At 41.5% G+C, this 20,790-nt stretch overlaps 1 protein-coding gene across 4 annotated transcripts in view; it reads left to right on the top strand.

The window, feature by feature from the left end:
- LOC130176016 (homeodomain-interacting protein kinase 3-like) overlaps positions 1–20,790 on the top strand; it is a 31,534-nt gene extending 10,744 nt beyond the window's left edge. Inside the window, exons 5-18 of one of the 4 annotated variants that reach the window (XM_056386809.1) lie at positions 3,925–4,048; positions 6,644–6,763; positions 7,398–7,484; positions 7,746–7,930; positions 8,128–8,293; positions 8,894–9,017; positions 9,190–9,284; positions 9,588–9,739; positions 10,130–10,291; positions 10,381–10,737; positions 10,817–10,978; positions 11,073–11,347; positions 15,068–15,219; positions 16,344–20,790. In XM_056386809.1, the coding sequence (XP_056242784.1) occupies positions 3,925–4,048; positions 6,644–6,763; positions 7,398–7,484; positions 7,746–7,930; positions 8,128–8,293; positions 8,894–9,017; positions 9,190–9,284; positions 9,588–9,739; positions 10,130–10,291; positions 10,381–10,737; positions 10,817–10,978; positions 11,073–11,347; positions 15,068–15,219; positions 16,344–16,916 (2,734 nt within the window). In that variant the 3' untranslated portion in view covers positions 16,917–20,790. Of the gene's footprint in view, positions 1–3,924; positions 4,049–6,643; positions 6,764–7,397; positions 7,485–7,745; positions 7,931–8,127; positions 8,294–8,893; positions 9,018–9,189; positions 9,285–9,584; positions 9,740–10,129; positions 10,292–10,380; positions 10,738–10,813; positions 10,979–11,072; positions 11,348–15,067; positions 15,220–16,343 lie in introns of all 4 variants that reach the window. The other 3 variants (XM_056386808.1, XM_056386807.1, XM_056386806.1) reach the window with 3 other exon arrangements.

The raw sequence follows: 20,790 nt of genomic DNA, 5'->3' as shown, positions 1-20,790 counted from the left end.
AAGTGAAATCAGACATCAGTTTGTAAGTCTTAAAGGGCAGCAGTATGATTAGAGACTTAATTCATTTGTGTTGCAGCTTGAAAATGTTTTGGAAATATGGTTTAAAGTTCGTTCAATACTTAACAAATCATGATGAACAAAAAGAAAGAAAAAATGATATAAAAAAGCAAGATAAACCCAAACAAGCCCATCTACCCACTTAGATAGTTTTATGGTTTGATGTTCAATTAGTTAAAATTCTATAATACTGTAAATGTACAATATGGTATCAATCAGACAGACAAGGGAAGGACAGAGGGCCAGGTAAATGAAAACAATTGACCAGACAGGAGACTCTCATTCAGGAAGCAACACAGACAGGTTGTTGAAATATGAAATGAAAGGTTGCTATTTCTTAGTAAAATGATCACTACATCTTCTATTAGCATTTTAATATTTATTTATATCAAGGCTGAAGAAAAACATCACATCCTTTAGTCAGGCAGACAGAGATGTGTCTCGATATGTGATCATGCACCAGCTTCGTGTCCAGGTGTAAAAGCAATGAGTTTATATGTCCTGTATCTTCATGTTTAACATCACTCACAATCAGATAAACCCACTTGTTTATCCGTAGTTATTTCTGTTGCAGCAGTGTGTTGACCTTACAGTCTGCAGCGTTTGTTCTTGTCGTAACTGCTACTCTCTAGTGTGACTAGTTAGTTCTGGAACCTGGTCTGGCTGCCAAACACCTGTGGGCGTGTGTGTGCCTGCGGGTGTGTTAGACATGTGTTATGTGATGAGCTGTTAGAGCTCTGGAAAGCTGGGGCCATTGCTGTCGCTTTTATGACTCGGGCGGTATAGCTGGGAGTGCGGGCGCACACACACACACACACACACACACACACACACACACACACACACACAGACATACACGGTCCTCTTTAGGTTAATTTTTTGACCCCTTTAATCCCCTCTCCCATAACTATTTGTGGATACATGTTTGTTTATTTTTGTCATAGGCCTGTAATGGACAGTTATACCCTGAGCCTGTGTTTGTGGACAGTTTTTATTTTATTTATTTATTTATTGAACTTTTATTTAACCAGGTTTATCCCACTTACAATACTGAAAACCAGGTAACAATGTAATGAAGATGGTTACAAAACTGTTTTTTTTTTTTTTTTTTTAATCTGTTAATCACCTGCAATTAACTCTCATCTCTTGGAGAAATGTGCATATTACTACAAGTGTGAAGTCGAAACACTTTTAATGTTAGTTACTCTGTAAGACCTTTTAGCAACATAATGTTAAATGTTTTTACATCAGTTTTCAGCAGAATATTACAGCTGGTCAGATCTTGCTGTAAGACTTGTCCCTTTCTCTGTGTTCCAACATTAAGCATCAACAATAACCATGGGTGTACAGTTAAAACCAAAACCTTCCCATTTTGGTTTCCTCCTCTTAAGTTATCTCAGTACATTGGTTTTAGGTTTTTGTAATCTTGAGCAGTTGCCTAATTTGGCCTTAGTTTACCCTAAATTTGTGCAGTGTAAGTTAAGCGAAGGTGAAAGCTGTTTATTGCCGCTGTATAGTTTGTTCACTTACGGTATTGTGTTTATTTTTCCTTTTCTCTGTGAGTGAATGAATGATTTTCATCATAATTTCTTATATTTTTTTCCTTTGAGTGTTAAAATGTATTCTAAATGCCTCCTGTCCTTAAGACTTCTAAAGGTGTGTAAATAGCTTGTTGTGTGGTCTGATTTGTTTGTCTTTGGGCAAATCACCCTTTGTTGATAGTTGCACTTCAAACTCTCTTAAAACTAGGAAAACCACAATCATCGTCCCGGCTTTGCAGGATTGTTCTGTAAATGTTTGAGGCAAGTGTCCCCCAAGGCTCTTTTTCATATTGCATAACTTGACTTCTTCCTCTTGAAGGAGCAGTAGGAAATAGCAAAGAGTAATTTCCTCCTGTAGGCCAAGGAGCACAGAAGGCGTCGTCTGTGCTCAGAAAGTGATAGACTTGACATCTACAGTCGTGTGTCTACATGCATACATGCATAGATGCACATACAGAAACAGACAGTCATACACACACAGAATGATGAGCAATGGCCCCATTTATAATACTGTTACATTATGGTCTTGTGTCTGGTTGTTGCTTGGCAACAGTCCTTTCCCTTGTGGTCATCATAGCAATGGTTACTATTTGCAGCACTGTTGCTCAGCTGTTGCGTCCAGGCTTAATAGCCCATTGTTTTTATACACTACCTCACATTTCTGTTGCAAGATTACTAGTCTCATTTGAATTGCATAAGTGGCAAAAATCCCTTTGGTGGAAGAGATTTAGTTCTTTGTTGCAGTAACACTGCATGCACGTCATATGGGTGTAATGTTCAATGTTAGATCCCTGGATATGCTGTTGTTGATGAGACCATAATTTCTTGCACTGTAACAGTCATATGCCATGCGCCGTGGTGGTATTAAGCTTTATTCAAGTTTTTCAAATCAATTTCTTAAAAATCAAATATAATTTAGAGCTGATATGGGGTTACATAAAATATATGAACATAAAAAATAGGAACACAACATCCCCACGATAGATTCTTTCTATTTTCAGTTTTTGTTGAGAAAGTTGTTGACTAAATTCTTGTTGGTGACACAGTGTAAGTCGAGGCTAAGCATGAATACATTTGGTTATTCAATATTAATCAGCAGGGAAAACGTCAGCATAGCTAAATGTTTCAACATGTGCCTTCACTACAAGTAACCACAGTCTGTCTATTATCAGTCCCCACAAATCTGCCACTACTTGTTTGTAATTATGCTTTGAGTAGTCAGTACTAATTAGCTAGCGTATGTTCCTGCTGTATCAGGTGTTTTCACCTCGCACCACCCTGAAATGCTTCAGCTGTTGGATTCATGTATGACTGATGAATTCCATGTAGTGCTTTTGTCATTGCCAACATGTTTGAGTTTTGGTAGGTGACTCAGAAGTTGAGCAAAGTGCCTTAAGTTTTCTATGCAGGCAACACTGTATATTATTTTAAATGTAGAGTCACTCCTAGTATTGATTTTTATATGGTTGACAGTAGAGCTGGCTGATAAATAGATTTTATAGATTAATTCCAGTTTATCGTGTAGGATGATGTTTAAAAATAAAAATCTAATTTCACTTTAATTTGGGTTAATCATGGTACGGAACCGCCACCGCTTCCCTGAGCTTCCGTAGTTTATAGTAACACGAGAATTCTCGTCAGACACAAGTGAAATATCAACATAGCAGCATGCGCTAATAAAAGTGAGGAGATCGTTCCCACAAAAGGCAGCGTCTCCTACGTTGTCTGGAAGTGGTTCGGTTTTTTATGCGTCCGATGTCGAGCAAGTTTGCCAAAAGTCTGTGACAACAAAAAGCAGCAGCACGACTAATATATTCCACCATCTCAAAAAGAGGCAAGCAGCTGGCTGGGAGAAGTGTATGGCACTGCGAGTCGCACAAGACAGTGGCAGGTAACATTAGTGGCATGCATTGCGCCCGTGGAAGACACGTCTGCATGACTACAGACACCTGCACGAACATGATCAAAGCTCTGAGACTGAATGAGTCGACCAACCTCCAGTGCTTTGGACACAAACTGCACAACGCCGTCAGTACAGGGCTTTAAAAAAAAAAAAAAAAGTTGGGTGTGGTGTGAGAAAAATCTCGAGATTTAATTTTAGGCCATATCACCCAGCTCTAGTTGACAGGGTTTGCACTACACTGAGCTATCATACCTTTTGGTTCACCAGACACATTTACTGTTCACTCTTTCTTTCTGAGCTGCAGCATGTCTATGAAATCATAGACACGTTATCCTCCGGGCTCTGACCGCGTGACTGGTTTCTGATTATACATGGTGACCAACTCCAGACGTAACCTTTGCTGCCTCTCTTTTCTCTCCGTAGGGCTCCAGAGATTATTTTGGGCCTGCCATTTTGTGAGGCCATAGACATGTGGTCACTGGGCTGCGTGATAGCTGAGCTCTTCTTGGGCTGGCCTCTCTACCCTGGAGCACTGGAGTATGACCAGGTAACATTTCCCTCACACTCACACATGTACAAGAAGTACCGGCTACTATATCACTCACTGAAGGAGAGACTGTTCAGATATATCCCCTGGCTGAGGTAGAGGCAGGGAAGAGGAGAAAATAAACAGAAATAAATTACATTTTTCCCACATTAGAATTATTAGAATTTGCTGTGCTGCACTTTCCCAGTAGCTAAAACTCAACAGTATGTTCATTATATAGTTAAACCTTTATTTGTTATTGCTCCCTGATCTCTCTCTTGCTGTATGACTGAAGTCCAACAAATCCAGCATGAAATCCACCTAATACTAATCTGGCCTGAGTGAATCAGGAAATTGTTCTTGGCAACATGTGATTATCTTCCCACAGGGTTGTGCGGTCTAAACTGCACTACTGGGACTCTAAATGGAGTCCCACGGCGAGGGAGAGGGAGCATGGGAAAAGGCCCACAACACATTCACAGACAAGTACAGGCTTACCCTGTCTTTGACTGTCGGCACCTCTGTGGAGACTAGAATCAAGCCCATCATACTTTCAACATATGAGTTTAGAAATTTGGACATCCTGGTATTGTGATGTCTTGACATTTATTATGTAGGGAAAAAAAAGATTTTTGACCTTTTATAGGCAAGTTCTCCACAGCTCTAACTTGTTTGGCGTTCTTTGCCAAACCAAATATTTGAAATTGGCTGCATTTCCATAGTACACGCCAGCACCAAACATTCTTGTTCATTAACATTTTTAAAGAATTGATGGCTTGTTTGGTGGGACCCTGTTTAATGCCTGTGCATGCATCTGTTTTTGGAGGGTTTTTTGGCGACGTGTCAGTTGTGCGTCCAGCAGCAGCTAGCAGTTTGAACAATCATCAGTCAGAGATTGTGGCTGATAGAGCTTCGCTGAGCAGTGACAGCTCTGTTGTATCACAGGGCCATGCCAGGACGCACACTCACGCGTGCACATTGATCCCCCAAAAGCATGCAGTGCTGTGCCAAGGCTCACTGCAGTTCCACTCTACACAGCAAAATGTATTTATAAACATAAGCCTGATGGTAGACATGTGCACACACGCACACACACACTGTGGTGAGCGTTCAGTGCACAATCAGCAGGTTCTCAGTCCAGTGCCCTCTGGCCAGTCAGTGTGTTTGTTCTGGGCCGTAGACATGTGCACGTGTGCTCATGTACACACACACATACACACTGTGAAACCTTGCTGTAGGATTTCCATTGGTCATGGAATTTCTGGAGTATTTTTTTTTTTTTTTTTCATTTTTAGGGCTAATCACGACAGGGCAGACCAGAAAGTTGAGTAAATTCTTGGGGAAATTTACAGATGGTTCACTTCATAGTCATGAACCATGACGAGGAGACTACCAGGTTTTAGTTGTTTAATAACTTGCATATCAAACAATTCCGAATAGGACTTAATTCCTTTAACCGAAAAACTAGAAAAAATAACAACAAAAAAAGAACAGATTTAACAAATCAGTATAAATGTATTTTTTTGGTCGGTGAATCAATTAAACTGAGCCATGGAGAGGTCATCAGTCATGTTTGGAACCTCCAGTGAAAACATGTTATGAAATGTTTTTTTTTTTGTATCTTACTTTTACTTTAAACAGCAAACTCTTGTTTAATATATTTTACTGTCTGTCAAAATCAGCTTCCTATTGCAGCCATGCTGCGATTTAATAAATTCATGTAGATAAATAGATGGAGAGATAAAGGTTTCTTGGCCCTCACTGGTTTGCAGGCTGTAGTCATGAAGTTTAATGTCGGATTGAGACACTTCAATCTGTCTCTTAAGTTCAGCTGAGAAAATTGAAGACATGAAGCTTTGAGGATACTTGTGGAGGTTAAACACACATTTACTCATACGTTCTGTGTCTTAGGCCACAGCTCTTTCATCATTTCATCTTCAGTGCATGACATTATTTGTTAGTTGTGCTAAATTTTGCAAACAAATATTGATGACCTCTGACGCCCCTTTCTGTGTGTTTGGCTTATGAACTGCATCCGCCTTGGGCCTGTGAAGTGCTCGAACTATGTCAGTTTGGCAGAGCTCTAAAGGTTGAAGTGCAGGAATTTAACATGCTGTATTAGATAACAAGACACTTTACAGCGGTTGGACAAAATCCAGGTCCCTGTATAACATAAGTTTACATGTTGTAGATAAGATTAGCGTTTTGTTTTTCAATAATAGTCTTATGCAGTTCTGGACTGCCATTAAACCACTGGTATATATAAAAAAAAAAACCTCACATCAGTCAACCAGTGGAGCGTAAATGTACCTCGACACTAATAAGTTGCTGACGTAAACTTCAAAATTACACGTTTAGACTGCATCAGCTGAACTAAAGGCTGTATTTTCAGTAATTGGTTAAAATTAATTTAATGACATTCAAGTCAGTTATCTTTATTTTTTTTCAGCTAAGTGGTTATGATGTAACCCATTGTCTGTCTTCTCTCTCCACCTTCCCCTCTTTCATCTTCTCCCACACATTTCCCTGCTTTCTTTCCGTTCTTCACACACTTGAATTTTTGTTTTGACATTTGTCCTTCCTCTTCTCCCTTCCTCTGCCTCTTCCTCTCCTCAGATCCGGTACATATCTCAGACTCAGGGCCTGCCTGCCGAGCAGCTCCTCAACAAGGGGACCAAGACCTCTCGTTTCTTCTCCAAAGAGTCTGACTCTCCCTACGCCTCCTGGAGACTAAAGGTACCAAATCACACAGATATACACACATATGACATACATGCTATATGCAAACATGTTCTAGACAAACAAATCTTGTCAACCACGCATCATCGTCACTGACGCCGGTGGTGGCGGACACAGCAAACACACAGGGGAGATGAGATTTGAACTGAAAAGGCACAAGCTATTCATTGTGGGGACTTGCAGTGAGAGAAAAAAAAAAAAAACGTATGAAGCGGCAGTGCTTTCCCAATAGGAAACAGCTGCATAAGCTTTCAAAACTGGACAAAGCCTGCACACCCTGAAGAAAGCTCAAGGAAATGTGAAACTGTGTTTAGACTACCTGCCAAGCGGACTCCAAATAAATTTTAAATGAATGTGAGGCTAATATTTACCTGCTCATGAACTTCTCGGCAGAAACCCAACTGCCCAAGATTTTGACCACACGAATTTGCATGGGAACACACATAGTTTGCTCCCACTGCCTGTTTTCATTTTATCGAAATACAGTGACCTTTAATTCCTTATCATTTAAACTTGACAAATCCAGTAAAAGTGTTCCAACACAAAATATAAAAATATGTTTAAACAAAGGTCTTTACCCACTCTACCTACATACATGAGATTCTTCTTAATGCTTGTGTTCTTCCTCCAGACGACAGAAGAGCATGAGAAAGAGACGGGACTTAAATCCAAAGAGGCCCGAAAGTACATCTTCAGCTGTCTGGATGACGTAGCACACGTGAGTACAACCAGAGTGCAGTTCATGTTTAAGGTTACAGATATATGTTTTCAAAATTCAGATTCAAACTGTTCTGAACAAAAATGAGATGTAAGACATCAAAAACACATCAAGATCAGACATCGTAGTTTTACTGCAAAACATTCAAATCAGCTGATCAGTTCAAATGCTCATGTGTTTCTTAATTAATTGCAACATGAACTGTTGCTCTCCGTGGTTCTCATACGCAGTGTTTTCTCTTTGTGTGCCTCCATCCATCAGGTGAACTTGGTGCTGAGTCCTGATAACAGTGACATGCAAGCAGAGAAGGCAGACAGGAGGGAGTTTGTGTCTCTGCTGAAAAGCATGTTGCTGATCGATGCTGAGGATAGGACTGTTCCCTCCAATGTCCTCAATCATCCCTTCCTCACTATGACTCATCTGCTGGACTACCCACATAGTAACCAGTAAGGCTGACACTGACACAAAATGTGTTGGCTTGCAAATTCTTGTTTGTTTTCTAACCGTTTTGTTTCTCCTTACTGTAGTAACAATCAATGTACATGGGAAAGGCATAAATACAATATTGGTTGAGTGTAATCTGAACTCCGGTCGTAGAATTTTCCCCCTTTTAATGAACGACAACTCCTCTGGTCTCCTCCAGTGTGCAGTCATCTTTCCGGATCATGGACATGTGCCACAGCCGGCCCACCAATGCTGTTTTTGACGCTCTCAACCAGAACACCATTCATTTCTCAAGGCCTCCTGTAGCCCCCACTGCCTCCTCTGGCCTCCCGCTGGGTTACAGCAACATACCAGTCCACACTCAGGTGAGATACTGGAGTTATGTGCGTGTTTGCCACCAGTACTTCCTCTGTCTTCCTGCTCCAGGGCGTGTTTTACCTCACTGCCAGTCAGTGCATCGGTGGTTTTTTAAAACTATTAGCAATGCCATTGAGCATTGAAGTGTCATTCAACTTGGCATTGGCTGGATTATTTCAGTGAAACATTATGTCACTACATGTTGCCTCTTGGTGACACCCAGTTTTTAAGGACAGATAAGATAAATACAGGCCTCTAAATATGTCTAATCCTTTGTTACATAATGTTTCAGTGAACTGGTTGTGTACTGTTGACCTCATGTTGCCCTCTTCTGGAGAGAAGGTGCTATAACATACCATCTCACAGTAAAGGTCTTGGTGTTTGTGTCACATGTGATACTGCCAATCATTGTGCTCAAGTGTTACTTCTAATGTTGTTGCCGTGTCTTTACTTTGTTTTTGTCTCTCTTCCTTGTCATTCACTTCATTTCTTCCAAATCCATTTCACCCTTCTCGTCTATACTCTCTTTTCTGCCTGCCACCTCATCTGTTTATTCCATTCTGCTGTCCTCCTGTCACTCCCCCCCTGCTCGCTCTTTTCTTATGCAGGCTATAACCCAGTCAGCTCCCTCAGTGTTGCATCCAGGAATAGCTCTAACAACTGGGAACGGTCAGTTTGGGTGCAGTGACTCGTTCCCACCTGCCCTTCTTCTTTGTCCTCCCACCATGCAAGGTATTCAGTCAAAGTTTTCATATTTTGGAAGACATCACTCTGCTGCAATATAAAGTACCTAACTGCAAATTATTATGTCATAACTTCACCAAGATGCTATTAAACTTAACTACAGCTTTTCAGCTGTATAAATGACATATGGGTTATTTTATGCTTTTTTTTTTTTTTTCAGGTAACCTTAATCAACCAGCAGGGTATTCTGTTCCCATGGTAACTCAGGCGCCTCCCATACAGCCCCTACCTGTGAGGCCTGGTGTAATAGCTCAGGTAAGACACAGATTCAGACATTGCTTCTGTAGACATGGGTGGTAACACTGTGTTGAGGCCTACGTCATACCTCAACAGATTGTGACAACTGTTAGCATGCACGTGCTAACAGTATCGGTGAGAAATGACAGAGGCATGTTAACATTTGGAACAGTAGGGACTGTGTAGTGGTGGAACGTCTACCTTCAACTTCCGACGCCAGTGTCAGGCCTAGATCTAGCAGAGCTGATAGAGATCATACTGATGGGGCTCATTAGACGATCACAAATCATCCCTAATTATCCTTCTACGTCCCCGAAGCAGGCCTGGTCTAGCCGGGGGCAGCAGATCCTCGTCCCAGCAGCATGGCAGCAGATGACTACGGTGGGTCCTCCTCCCTCTCACCCCCCTCCACCACCCCCGTCCTCCCTAACCAGCGACACCACAGCCGGCCCACAAAGGATCAGTGACTGGGGGTGAGTCACCAAAATCTGATTCATGCAAACTTCAAGTCTGGGAAATTCCCTATTTTAAGACTTCCACTGGACTGGTCAAAAATATTTATCTTGTATTCAGTGAAGTAACTGGGTTGTTGTTAACTCTCTGTTGTAACATGACATACAACATAACATGAACTCCTGCTGTTTCTTAACCAGGTTTCTGAAAGGGTTGTTCCATTTATGACAAACAATTTGTACATCATATATAAAGTGTTGGTAGTAATGTGATTTTAAAACACATGTTATGAATTTTTACAGTTTTGTTTGCTTTCATCAGAGTACAGATTAATCTATTTATATTTTTACTCAAAGTATGAAGCAACATTGTTTCTCTTGCACCTCATTTTACTTTTTACGTCTTAACAGGAAAGTCCGTTCCCACAGCAACCACTACAGTTCAGTGATTCAGCAGCCTCTCTTGACTAATCAGATGCCAGCCCTCTCTGCCCATCAGCCAATCAACATTGGCATAGCTCATGTAGTTTGGCCCCAGCCAGCCAATAAAAGGAACAGACACAGTCACAACAGGTGAGATTCTGCATCTTAGGCGTGTCTTTTAAAGTTAAACTGCTCTGTCATTTTATGTATACTTAATATATCAACTGTTGTCTTAAAAGGAACCTGTCCCACTCCAGTAACATCCACGTATCAGCATGTCGGTCCCCCAAGATGGCTGATATTGTTGGACAGGCAGTGCAAGGGAGGGAGCAGCCTCAGAGGGAGGCGCCTCTGGAGGAAACCAGGCAACTGGAAGTTCAAAACATCGATGAGGAGGAAGATGATGCAGAAGAGGAAGTGAGCTGCTTCAGAGAGGTGGTGCCCAATGGTAAAAGACAGCTGGACCTGTCCAGTCAACAACGAGATGTGGCAGTACTGATGGGTGACACACCAAGCCCTGCTCCCAGTGTGATTAGCATTCGCAGTGAACTGACTGACGGAGAGGACGAAGACCCTCAGAGGTGCCGTCTGAGCGAGTGAGTAACAATCAAACACAATGTATGTTGATTATAATGTGAGCCTTACAAACACTAACTTTCACTTTTCTTTCAGTAGGTGTAAAGAAGAGTGTGTGTGTGAGGCGTGCAGAAACACCAGTGTGTCCATGGAGAGAGTGTGTTCCCTCAGCAGCCCTGACAGCAGCCTCAGCACCAACTCTTTGGCCTCCAACTCTCTTCAGTCCAGCCCCTCTGTCTCACCATGCAAGAGACCCAACAGGTAGTCGGTTGTCAGTGTGTCCTTATGTCCCAGTAACAAAGGGAGATACACTCTAGTTCCACTCAGCTTAATCATTCCTTCCCTCTGTGTTCAGCATGTCTGAGGATGACGGCCATGAGAGTGGTTGTGACACAGTGGAAGGTTCCCCTACATCCGACACGTCAACCTCCCCGCGTGGCAACAGCCACTACCGTTACCTTGACAACAGTAACCACAACGGCTGCCCACCTCTGGCTTCCATGGTAGCGCCGCTGCCGTCCCCTGCAGTGCAGGGCAGGAGCCCCCGTGGTGTCAGGACAATGGTCGTTCCACCAATGAGAGTGCAGAACAACAACAGTCACGGGACCGAGGAGCGTGTCCAGAGAACAGGTCAGTGGAAATCTTTATTTTTCCAAGGAATACTTGGATTTTAACCTTTTTTTTTGTTTTTTTTCATTACAAGCCAAGATAATTTGATGCTTTCACGAAGATACTGTTTTTACACTAACTCCCAGAGAATTCTTTTGTCATAAATGTGCCACCTCTTGCCACCTGTCATGTGGTCCATCACCTCTGCTTTGGCGGTGTCTGCTTTGCAGGTCATATGGAAGCAGTAGGGCCTTACCGCCCTCTAGTGGGTCATAGAGGCTTTAACAGGTGATCAAGAGACACTAACAGAGAAGTCTAATACCTCAGAGATGCATCCATAGCGGGCAATTCTAACATTTCCTGTGACTATTCTTTTATGACTTTCCCTCCATCAAAACAGCAGCTTTCTTCAAAGAAAGTTTCCAAAGATGAAAGAGAAAAATCTTTGGATAGCTGAGCTGTGGTGGTTATTGCTTACCTATTACCCATGCACATTTAAGGTTATAATCAGTGACTTTTAAATATGTGTACATCATCTGAAATTTCATCAACCTCAAGTCAAAACTTCAGTGACCCAGATGTCCCAGTTTTGTTCATTTGGATGCTGTGCAAAAACAATGATGGAAGCTCTTCTCATCAGAGCAGCCATTTTGGCTGATGGTGGATTTTGAGCATTCAGTGAAATCATTGTTTTTACAAAACAATTTTGTAATTACTGCTTCAGTATATAAAGTCCTTCCTTATTTGACAACACCAAGTTACCTACATCAGTGAAACAGAATTTTCTTTTACAGTAGAGGAAGAAGAGGGAGTGCTTACTTCAACTGGAGGACAGTAAACTAATGTTCTGAATAGTCGAATGGTTCCTAGCAGTGGGGGGAAAGGTGGATGCATTTCATTTGGTATTGGGTCAGAATCTATGTTTTTCTCTGCTGGTTCTTGCCATGAAACAAAAGTTGTTCCAAGGCACTGATCTGAGATCAGTTTCACTCATCTGTTCTCCCCAGATGTTAATTTCTATTAATGGTTGAGGAAATTGAACTGAACTGAAGCAGATCAGAGGCCATGGATCAACTTTGCTCCTGAGGGGCCTGTTCTGAGTGCCAACAATCTCTCTTTCTCTTTCTTTCTCTAACTTTAATATGGATCTTATTGGCTAGTTTTATGGTGCTGTGTTTTATGGGAGATTCCCAACTGTTTCAGTTTTCATTTAAAGCAGACATTTAATCAGAAGCAGGTGATTTTCTTGTGTTCCCTGCGGTCATACTTTTGCCATAAATTGTCACCTTTTCCACATCAACTGTAAGAAAGTGTGTCCAGAGAGTGTGGCATGGTAGCTAGTGCTCTTTCTCCTCGGCCAGTGTTTAGTTGATCCAGTGCAAGTCTCTTGAATGGTTGAAACATGGCAGCGACTTAACATGTAAACCACTATATTTGTTGGGGTTTTATCCATTGTTGCATTAACCCTTTATGCATAGGCTTTAATGCAACTACCCTATTGTATAAACTTAGCATCGTTCCTGTAATGCTTAGATATTGATAAACCTGTAACAAGCCTTTCTTTGACTCTTCATCAGTGAAATTTTAGTGTTTCTTGGTCCATGTCAGGTGACTAGAACTGTTGCAGGTGTTAGTCAACAATTAAACTTTTCCAGTTCACCTTTAACATCTGCTTAAAATGAGTAGACTTTTATTTAGACGGCTTCATTTCTGTGTGCAGATGCTTGTTTTTTTCTCCTAAAGAAGTTCGGCTGATATATTGGTCTCCAGATATAATTGTGTCTTCAGGTTTGCCTGCTTTTGCTTAGAATGAAAAATTCGTTTGTGAAGGTCTTTCTATTGTGCATCTCACAGTCGTCGCAGAAGTTTACCTGCAGTCTGATGTCGCTACATGAATTGTCTTTGGTTAAACTCTGGTATTCAATTTTCATATGCTGCTTTTAAGCCTATGTAGCCTTTATCTATCTGCCTCTTAGAGCTACTTTGCACATAATTCTGTGCCTGCCCTCTATAATTTACCATGATGCATTTTGCAGTAGTTCATCTATAAATCACCACGGGTACCGAAATATTAAAATAAATTTTAATGCTTAAAAGTAATTTTAAGCATTGTGAAATGCTTGAGAGGGCACATTGGCCTCATTAATGCAACTACACTTTCAGCTTCACTGTATACAGATACAATGCTGCGTACACAATTTCACGTCTTTGTTAGTGCCTTGGGAGCATCTTGATCAGTTAATATAATGTGTGTGCAGACTTTATTCCTAAAGATAAGTCAGGTTAAATGATCTCAGTAGTAGTGGTAATCAGAAGTCAAATCCTTGATGCTGTCAAACCTTTTCAGACCTGGATTTAGGTTCTAACTAGGAACATAGATTTAATTCACAAAAGTATTCAGACCCTTAATTCAGTACTTTGTAGTAGCCCCTTTGGCAGCAATAACAGCTTTGAGTCTTCTTGGGAAAGTCTCTAGAAGCTTTGAACACATGGATTTGGGCAGTTTATCCCATTCTTCCTGGCAGATCCTCTCAAGCTCCATCAGATTGGATGGGAAGTGTCTGTGAACTGCCATCTTCATGTCTCTCCACAGATGATTGATCTGTGGGGTTTAAGTCCGGGCTTTGGCTGTGTCATCAAGGACAGTCAGAGACTTGTCCTGAAGCCGCTCCAGCATTGTCTTTGCTATATGCTTTGTATGCTACTGAGAAGCCCCCCATAGCCTGATGCTGCCACCACCATGTTTCACTGATATTAACCAGGTGATGAGCTGTGCCTGGTGTTCAGTAGACATAGTGTTTGGCGTTCTGCCCAGAGAACTCAATTCTTGTCTCATCAGACCAGAGGATCAGAGGATCCTTATGCCATTAGTCCCTAAAATGACATTTGGCAAAATGTAGGCTGCCATAATAAGCCTTTTTTCCTTTCATGGCTGCCATCTAGCCACTGTACCATAAAGGCCTGATTGGTGGAGATTGATGCTGAGATGCTCGTCCTTCTGACAGGTTCCTCCTGTCTGCACAGGACCTCTGAAGCTCTGTTAGAGTGACCGTTGGGTTCTTGGTTTAGCTGGACGGCCAACTCTATAGTCATGGTGGTTTCTCCATGTCACAATTATTGAGGCCACTGTGCTCCAAGGAGCTGGTTTCATACCCATTCTCTGATCTGTGCTTCTCCACAATTTTATTGCGGAGTTCTGCAGTTACTTGGACTTCATCATTTGATTTTTGTCCTGACATGCAATGTGAATTGTTGGACCTTATATACACAGGTGTGTGTGTCGAGTTATAGACACGTCTCAAGGAAAATAAAAGCAATCAGGATGCACCTGACCACAACCTGTGGTGTCACAGTAAATGATCAGGATACTTAAGTAAATGAGAGATTTTAGTTTTTGATTTTTGGTAAATTTTCAAATATTATTCAAAAGAAAAAACTTTTTCTAATTATGGATTAGTGAGTGAAGATCAATAGGCAAAATGGCAATTATCAATTTACAACTAAATCTACAACACAGCTATTCAAAATTGAATAGTCTGAATACTTTCTAAAGTCACTGTATGCACTGTCTGTATCTATTTTCACTCTGGTATGCATGCTTTGTTTGTTTTTTGAAGTCTTGGCAGTTGTTCCTCTGCATCACTGTCTTTAGTCTTGCAGGTCATGCGGACTAAACCTGCCATCTATTTTTGCAGTAGATCTCTTCCTCACTGACTCATTTCTGTCTTCTCTCCATCCCAGTCTCAGAGTCCTGGTCCCGGTCCAAAGGGCGCTGCAATCTCGTAGGGCAACAGAACACTCCCTCTTCTGTCTCCCTCCTCCCATCCGCCCCCCTCCTGTCCCGGCAGCAGAAGGCAACAGGGCAGCACCAGCACACTCTGGCCTTTGGACAGGTCAGTTTGGTTCTTTTCCTTTTTCTATTGAAAATATGGGGCACTGTGCAGGAGCTGAACCTTTTAAAAATCCATTGGGGAATATTAATGGGATACCCTGCAACAGAGCTCCAGGACATTTTTTGTGAGCAGCAGACTTGAAGTTGTACGACAGGAAGATGAATCTTATCTCCCAAAGTATTCAGCAGAAATGACTCCCCTGGAGAAAGTTTTCATTCTTTTGAAACGCTCCAGATTTGAAAATAACGAGGGCTATGTTACTTATTTCAATGAGCTTACACAACAGCTTGCAAAGTCAGGTGTAGGCACTGCAGCAAGAGAGTTTAACCCAAGGGACATGTGGTGGGAGATGTTGGAAGCAGACAGATGTGAGCACCACAGAGGTATTTTGACACTTACTCAGTTTATGAACACTTACCCCAAGAGATGAAACATGTTGCCATTGGTTCCATAAAAGTAAATGAAGGTAGGTATGCAAGCCAAATATTCTTAATGCAAACAAGGGTCTCAGTCGGGGAATTTCATAGCTGGTCTGATACAGTCAGCCTTTCAAACACAATGCAGGGACTTAAAAGGAATAGTTAGAGATATCTGTAGTGGCTCTCCTTCAGAGAGTTAGATGATACAACTTTCATGTCTGTATGGTAAATATGAAGCGAGAGCTAGTAGCCAGTTAGCTTAGATTAGCATAAAGACTGGACGAAGCGGCTAGCTTGGTTTTGTCCAAATTCGCCAACCAGCATCCCTAAAGTTCAGTAACACGTTATTTCACACACGTTTGTTTCACCTCAAGAAAATCCAATGCGTGAATACAAGTTCTGATTTAAAAATAATTAATTTTTTTTCACTTCAGTGCTTATCAGTGAGATTTAGAGGTGTCAGAAAGTCAGCTTCAATACTTTCGCACAGAACCAGGCTAGCTGTTTCCCCCTTTGTACAGTGTATATGTCAAGCTAAGCTAACCAGCTGCTCCAGCTTCACACTTAACAGCTGGACATGAGAGTCAATCTTCTAATATAATGTGTTGTAATGGTTCCCAAATTGTTGAATGATTCCTTAAACAAGCTGTTTTGAATCTCGGTCTTTAACAGATTGTCTTTGTGTTTGTTTGTTCTCGCTCTCAGGTGCAGCCGTACGTTTCAAACCACAGCAACAAAGAGTGGAACGGCAACTATGGGCCGCTGCGACCGCACGCCTACATTCCCCCTACTGTCCACACACACACCTTCACACACCTGCCGCACAGCAGCCCCACGCACAATTCGGCCGCCCCACATACACACACCCAGGGCCTGCCCACACACACCCTGCTGTCCTACCCTCCCAGCGGCCCCCTCACCACCGCCCACCACCCCCATCCCATCTTGCCCTCTCGCCCTCCTCCCCCCCTCCTCCAGCACAGCTACAGTCTCTCCCACCCCCAAGGAGGCACTATAGTTCATCAGGTCACCCTGGGCATCAGCACGCACCCCCACCACGCTGGACATCCCGCTCCCCACCCACACAGGCTCCTCCCCTCTCCGACCATCCACCCACACCACCAGCCTGGCTACCCCCACCACCCCCACCAGTTCAAGCCTCCCTTCCCCCCTCCCCCACCCCCTCCTCACCCCTACATGGCCTCCCCAGCTGCCTACACAGGCTTCCCTCTGAGCCCCACCAAGCTCAGCCACCACCCCCAGTTCTCTTATATCTGAGGAGCAGGACGGGGCCGCAGCAGCACCTTCTGGTGAGGAGGGGCAATGGAAAATGGACTGGGGCTGCAACCTGGGCAGGTAGAGCTGGCACCAGAGCACAAAACGGACACTTGTGATGATGAAGATGAGAAAGACAAAAATATGGTTAAGGAGAAGGAGGATGGATAAGAATCTGTCATAGGGGATTGAGAAAGAAACGTAAAAGTAACAATGCTGAAGATAATGTTTTATGGTGTTTTGAGGACAAAGAAATTAACAGCCTCTGAAATCTGGAGGTTCACGTCAAATGTCAAGAGCAACTTCAGATCTGAAAGACTTCCCGTGAAATCATGTCAGCCAAGAGAGGAAACAATGATTTATTAAAACCACAAAGCTTTATAAGAGAGCATTACAAGAGTGAATTATTTCACAAACGATGATGATAAGGAAATTTTAATTAAGAATGTGTCCTTTGCACATTACCTCCTGTCATTTGTTGTTGTGTAGTGTTCAGACAATATGATCTAATTAGAGGCTGGAAATCACTTGTTGTCGTTGCTGTCAGATCGCTCAGCCTCCCCTTCCCTTTATCTTTGTTGCCTTGTAGCATGTGCTAGCCGGTCAGATCTGTTTGTTAAGCCATCCCAGTCTGTATTAACCAGGATCGAATGCTCCTGTCTTTGTTTCGGGCAGACTTTGCTGCTGCCATCTCCTAGTGCCTTAAAACCAGAGTCTATGACGTTACTTCAGGAGCTTATAGATTGTAAATTTAAATGGGCCTTTAGCACTTAACCTTCAGACTCTGATAACAATGGGCTTATTGGATAAATATGAGGATAATGCTTGTGGTAATGTTTTCATATTGGCAAATGTTGGACTTCAGTTTGCTTTCTAACTCAGAGTATGGATTTACTTTAGCTAGAGGCTGCACATTTAGGGCTTTGACTGAATGAGCTTTTTATGTACATAAAGAGTGATTTGATATTTTGATAATCGATTTCTATTCACTATAGTACTTAATTCATAACAGTATTGTCACTGTTTACTGTAACTGCAATACAATCTAGATAGCCTCTGGGTTGCTTAGTTTTTATTATTTTGCATTTAAGTTAGACTTGCAGTAATGCATTTTATGTTTTAGATTTTGGGAGTGGCATAGAATAAGAAAAATAAGATTGTTTTGTGTTTTTATTTTTAAATGCTTGTCAGTGTTTGAAATAACCTATCAGCTTACAGTATCATTGCTGGGCTATTGAGTGTTAGAGGTGTATTGGTAATTGTTTTAAATATTTGTGTGAGACGAACCTTTTGTCCATGTATTGAAGCCTGTTGTCAGTTTTGATACATTCCTTCAGGGTGGATGCATAGCCTTGATTATTTTTTGGGTTTTGTGTTTTTGATTTCCGGTGTGTAGTAGAGCTGCGTCTTTACCTGTCGTCATATCAAGCGGTATTTTACACCAATCAGCACCAAAGACTGTTCATTAATCATTTCTGAAGCATGGTCGCTACTATTTCTCCTTTCACCTCCAGCATACTGTTGCAGTTATCAACATTGGAATATATTGTGAGATCTCTATTTTAAAAATGAGGTTGAGGTTTTATTTTTCTGAGCTATGTTTGGCAAATTGTATTTGGAATGTATAGATAATAAGCTGCTATGTACTGATTATCTGCCACTTCGTAGCTGTGAATTTAGAGGATTAATCTCATTCTAGCCTGCATTCTCTCTTTTGTATTATAGTTCTGACGACTAGATACAATAGAAGTGGGTTTTATTTTTGATCATAGAGTGTATTGAATGCTATTCCTATATGCTAGTGCCTCTGTATATTGGCTTTGTTGTTTTGAAGTGATTGTAAACTGCTGTAATGGAAGTTATGAATTTTTTTTTTTTTTTATTCTGTTGCTTTTTGGTGTGTGTGCGTGTGTGTGTGTGTTTTTGTGCGTGTGTATTTAGCATCAGTATTTCAAATGTAGGCTGGGTTCACTCTTGGATTCTGTAACCGGTGTGTTGATGTATTTTTGTTTTTCTAGTTTTTCTTCTGATGACATTTTATTTCCGTTCTTGGACTGTATTTGCAACTCTTCGTACTGTACAACTAGTGCCTTTCTTCAAACAAGTGGCTGACAGATGACGTCTTGCATTGATATCAAAGCAGTCGGAAATTTGTTGACTAATTCCTTCTAAGGGGATCAGCTCCTATTTTCACATCACAAAACCCCAAAGTTGTTTGTTTGACTAAGTTGAGTTCTGAAAACAATCTCTTTTTTTTTTTTTCTTACAGAATCCTAAGAAAGTACAAGTCAGGGAATGTTTTATTGTGCTCACCAAGAACACCGTGCAGTACTCAAAAACATAGGGCCTGAATATACACAAATGCAGAGCTTTATTCTCACACCGTGAATGTATTTGTGGAACTCAAGACATCTGTTTTTGGTTTGCATTTCTGATGGCTATACAGCATTTTCTCTCCTGTTGTGTTTGGGATGTTGATAGTTCCTGTATGCAGCTATTACCATTGGTAGATATCACCATGTGTTTCAGTCAGGGGTTGTTTCAAAATGCTTTATTCATCAATTATATTCAAGGTTTAGGTCCAAAGTTGTCCCATCCTAATCTACTCATTGTAACACATTGTTATGGTTTTGCTATGTTAAATAATGGGTTTATTTTGTCTGTTTGTCTAAATATGCTACTGTGTTGACGATCCTTAAGCAAACGAGAGGATGCACACTGTTGGGCTTGAAGTGCAGTATAGAATCCTAAATGATAGGTGCGTGTTGTGGCACAGTAATCAGTACTTAACTTCAAGGAATTTTTTCTTATTTTTTAACTCTGTGGTGTGCAGCCTCTCGTCAATTCCCCATATCTCTATTCTCTCTGTCAGCTCAGCACCTGTGATGAGATGAACATATGTACCACCTCAGTGATGCACCACACTGTAATCCCCTTCTACTTTGGGGTTGATTGCTTAGGGTAGATAATCCCACCTCCCTGCAGCTTTACACTGACGGTTGCATCATCAAAGTCACCAGAGGGTCACACAGTCCCAAATCCAAAGCTCAACAAGCACACGGAGCCCAGCAGCCTTAAGTGACAAAGCAGGCCTAAAGACCCTTCAAGTACTTAAGAAACATGAGGGGAAACGTAGCTCTCTGTGATGGAGGGCCTTTATTAGGCATTAGAAACCAGTCTCCCTTAACAAATGTAGATAAACTAGAATCCTCTCTGTTTTCTTATCAGTTTTTCAAAGACTAGTCGGCTGTCAGAGACGTGCAAATTGGTCCCAGGCCTGTATTCATTGGGTCCCCTCATGTCAAAACTGCTCAAAAACAAACAAACAAACAAACAAACAAACAAACAAAAAAAACTCACCACGCATGGGTCATCTCATTTGGGTACTGGGCTGAAAAATAAATTGTGTGAAATTTGACTCCTAAGATACGTTTTGAGTAGATTTTGTACCACAACTATCTAATTATCATGTTGGCATTTATTGTATTTAGACACAAATATGTAGACATGATTGCTAAATTGAAACTGTTACTGTTCTAAATATGTGTAGTTTTGTGTGGCTTTATGATTTTTTTTTTCTTTTCTTAAATGCTACACTAGTTTGACATGTAGCAACTGCACTGTGCAATATAAAACAATATGAGGACTGGGAAAATGATTATTGTTTGGATGTAATAATGTGTCTTACCAGTTTGCGGTCATTTTCTTTTCCCCCCTCTAGTTCTCAGTGAGTTTCAGTGTGACCAAGCCTTATGTACTTTGTCACAAAAAGCGGGTCCTTCTTGGTGACTCTTATTGGTGAGTGTCAAATTATGAATTGATGGTGTACTATGTCAAGATTCACTTTGAATTAAAAAAAAAAAAATCTTTTGCTTCA

The sequence above is a fragment of the Seriola aureovittata genome, chromosome 10 (genome assembly GCF_021018895.1).
Source record: "Seriola aureovittata isolate HTS-2021-v1 ecotype China chromosome 10, ASM2101889v1, whole genome shotgun sequence".
Classification (NCBI taxonomy): domain Eukaryota; kingdom Metazoa; phylum Chordata; class Actinopteri; order Carangiformes; family Carangidae; genus Seriola; species Seriola aureovittata.
The sequence above is the reverse complement of the archived record's forward strand: the minus strand, read 5'-3'. Positions and strand labels throughout refer to the sequence as shown.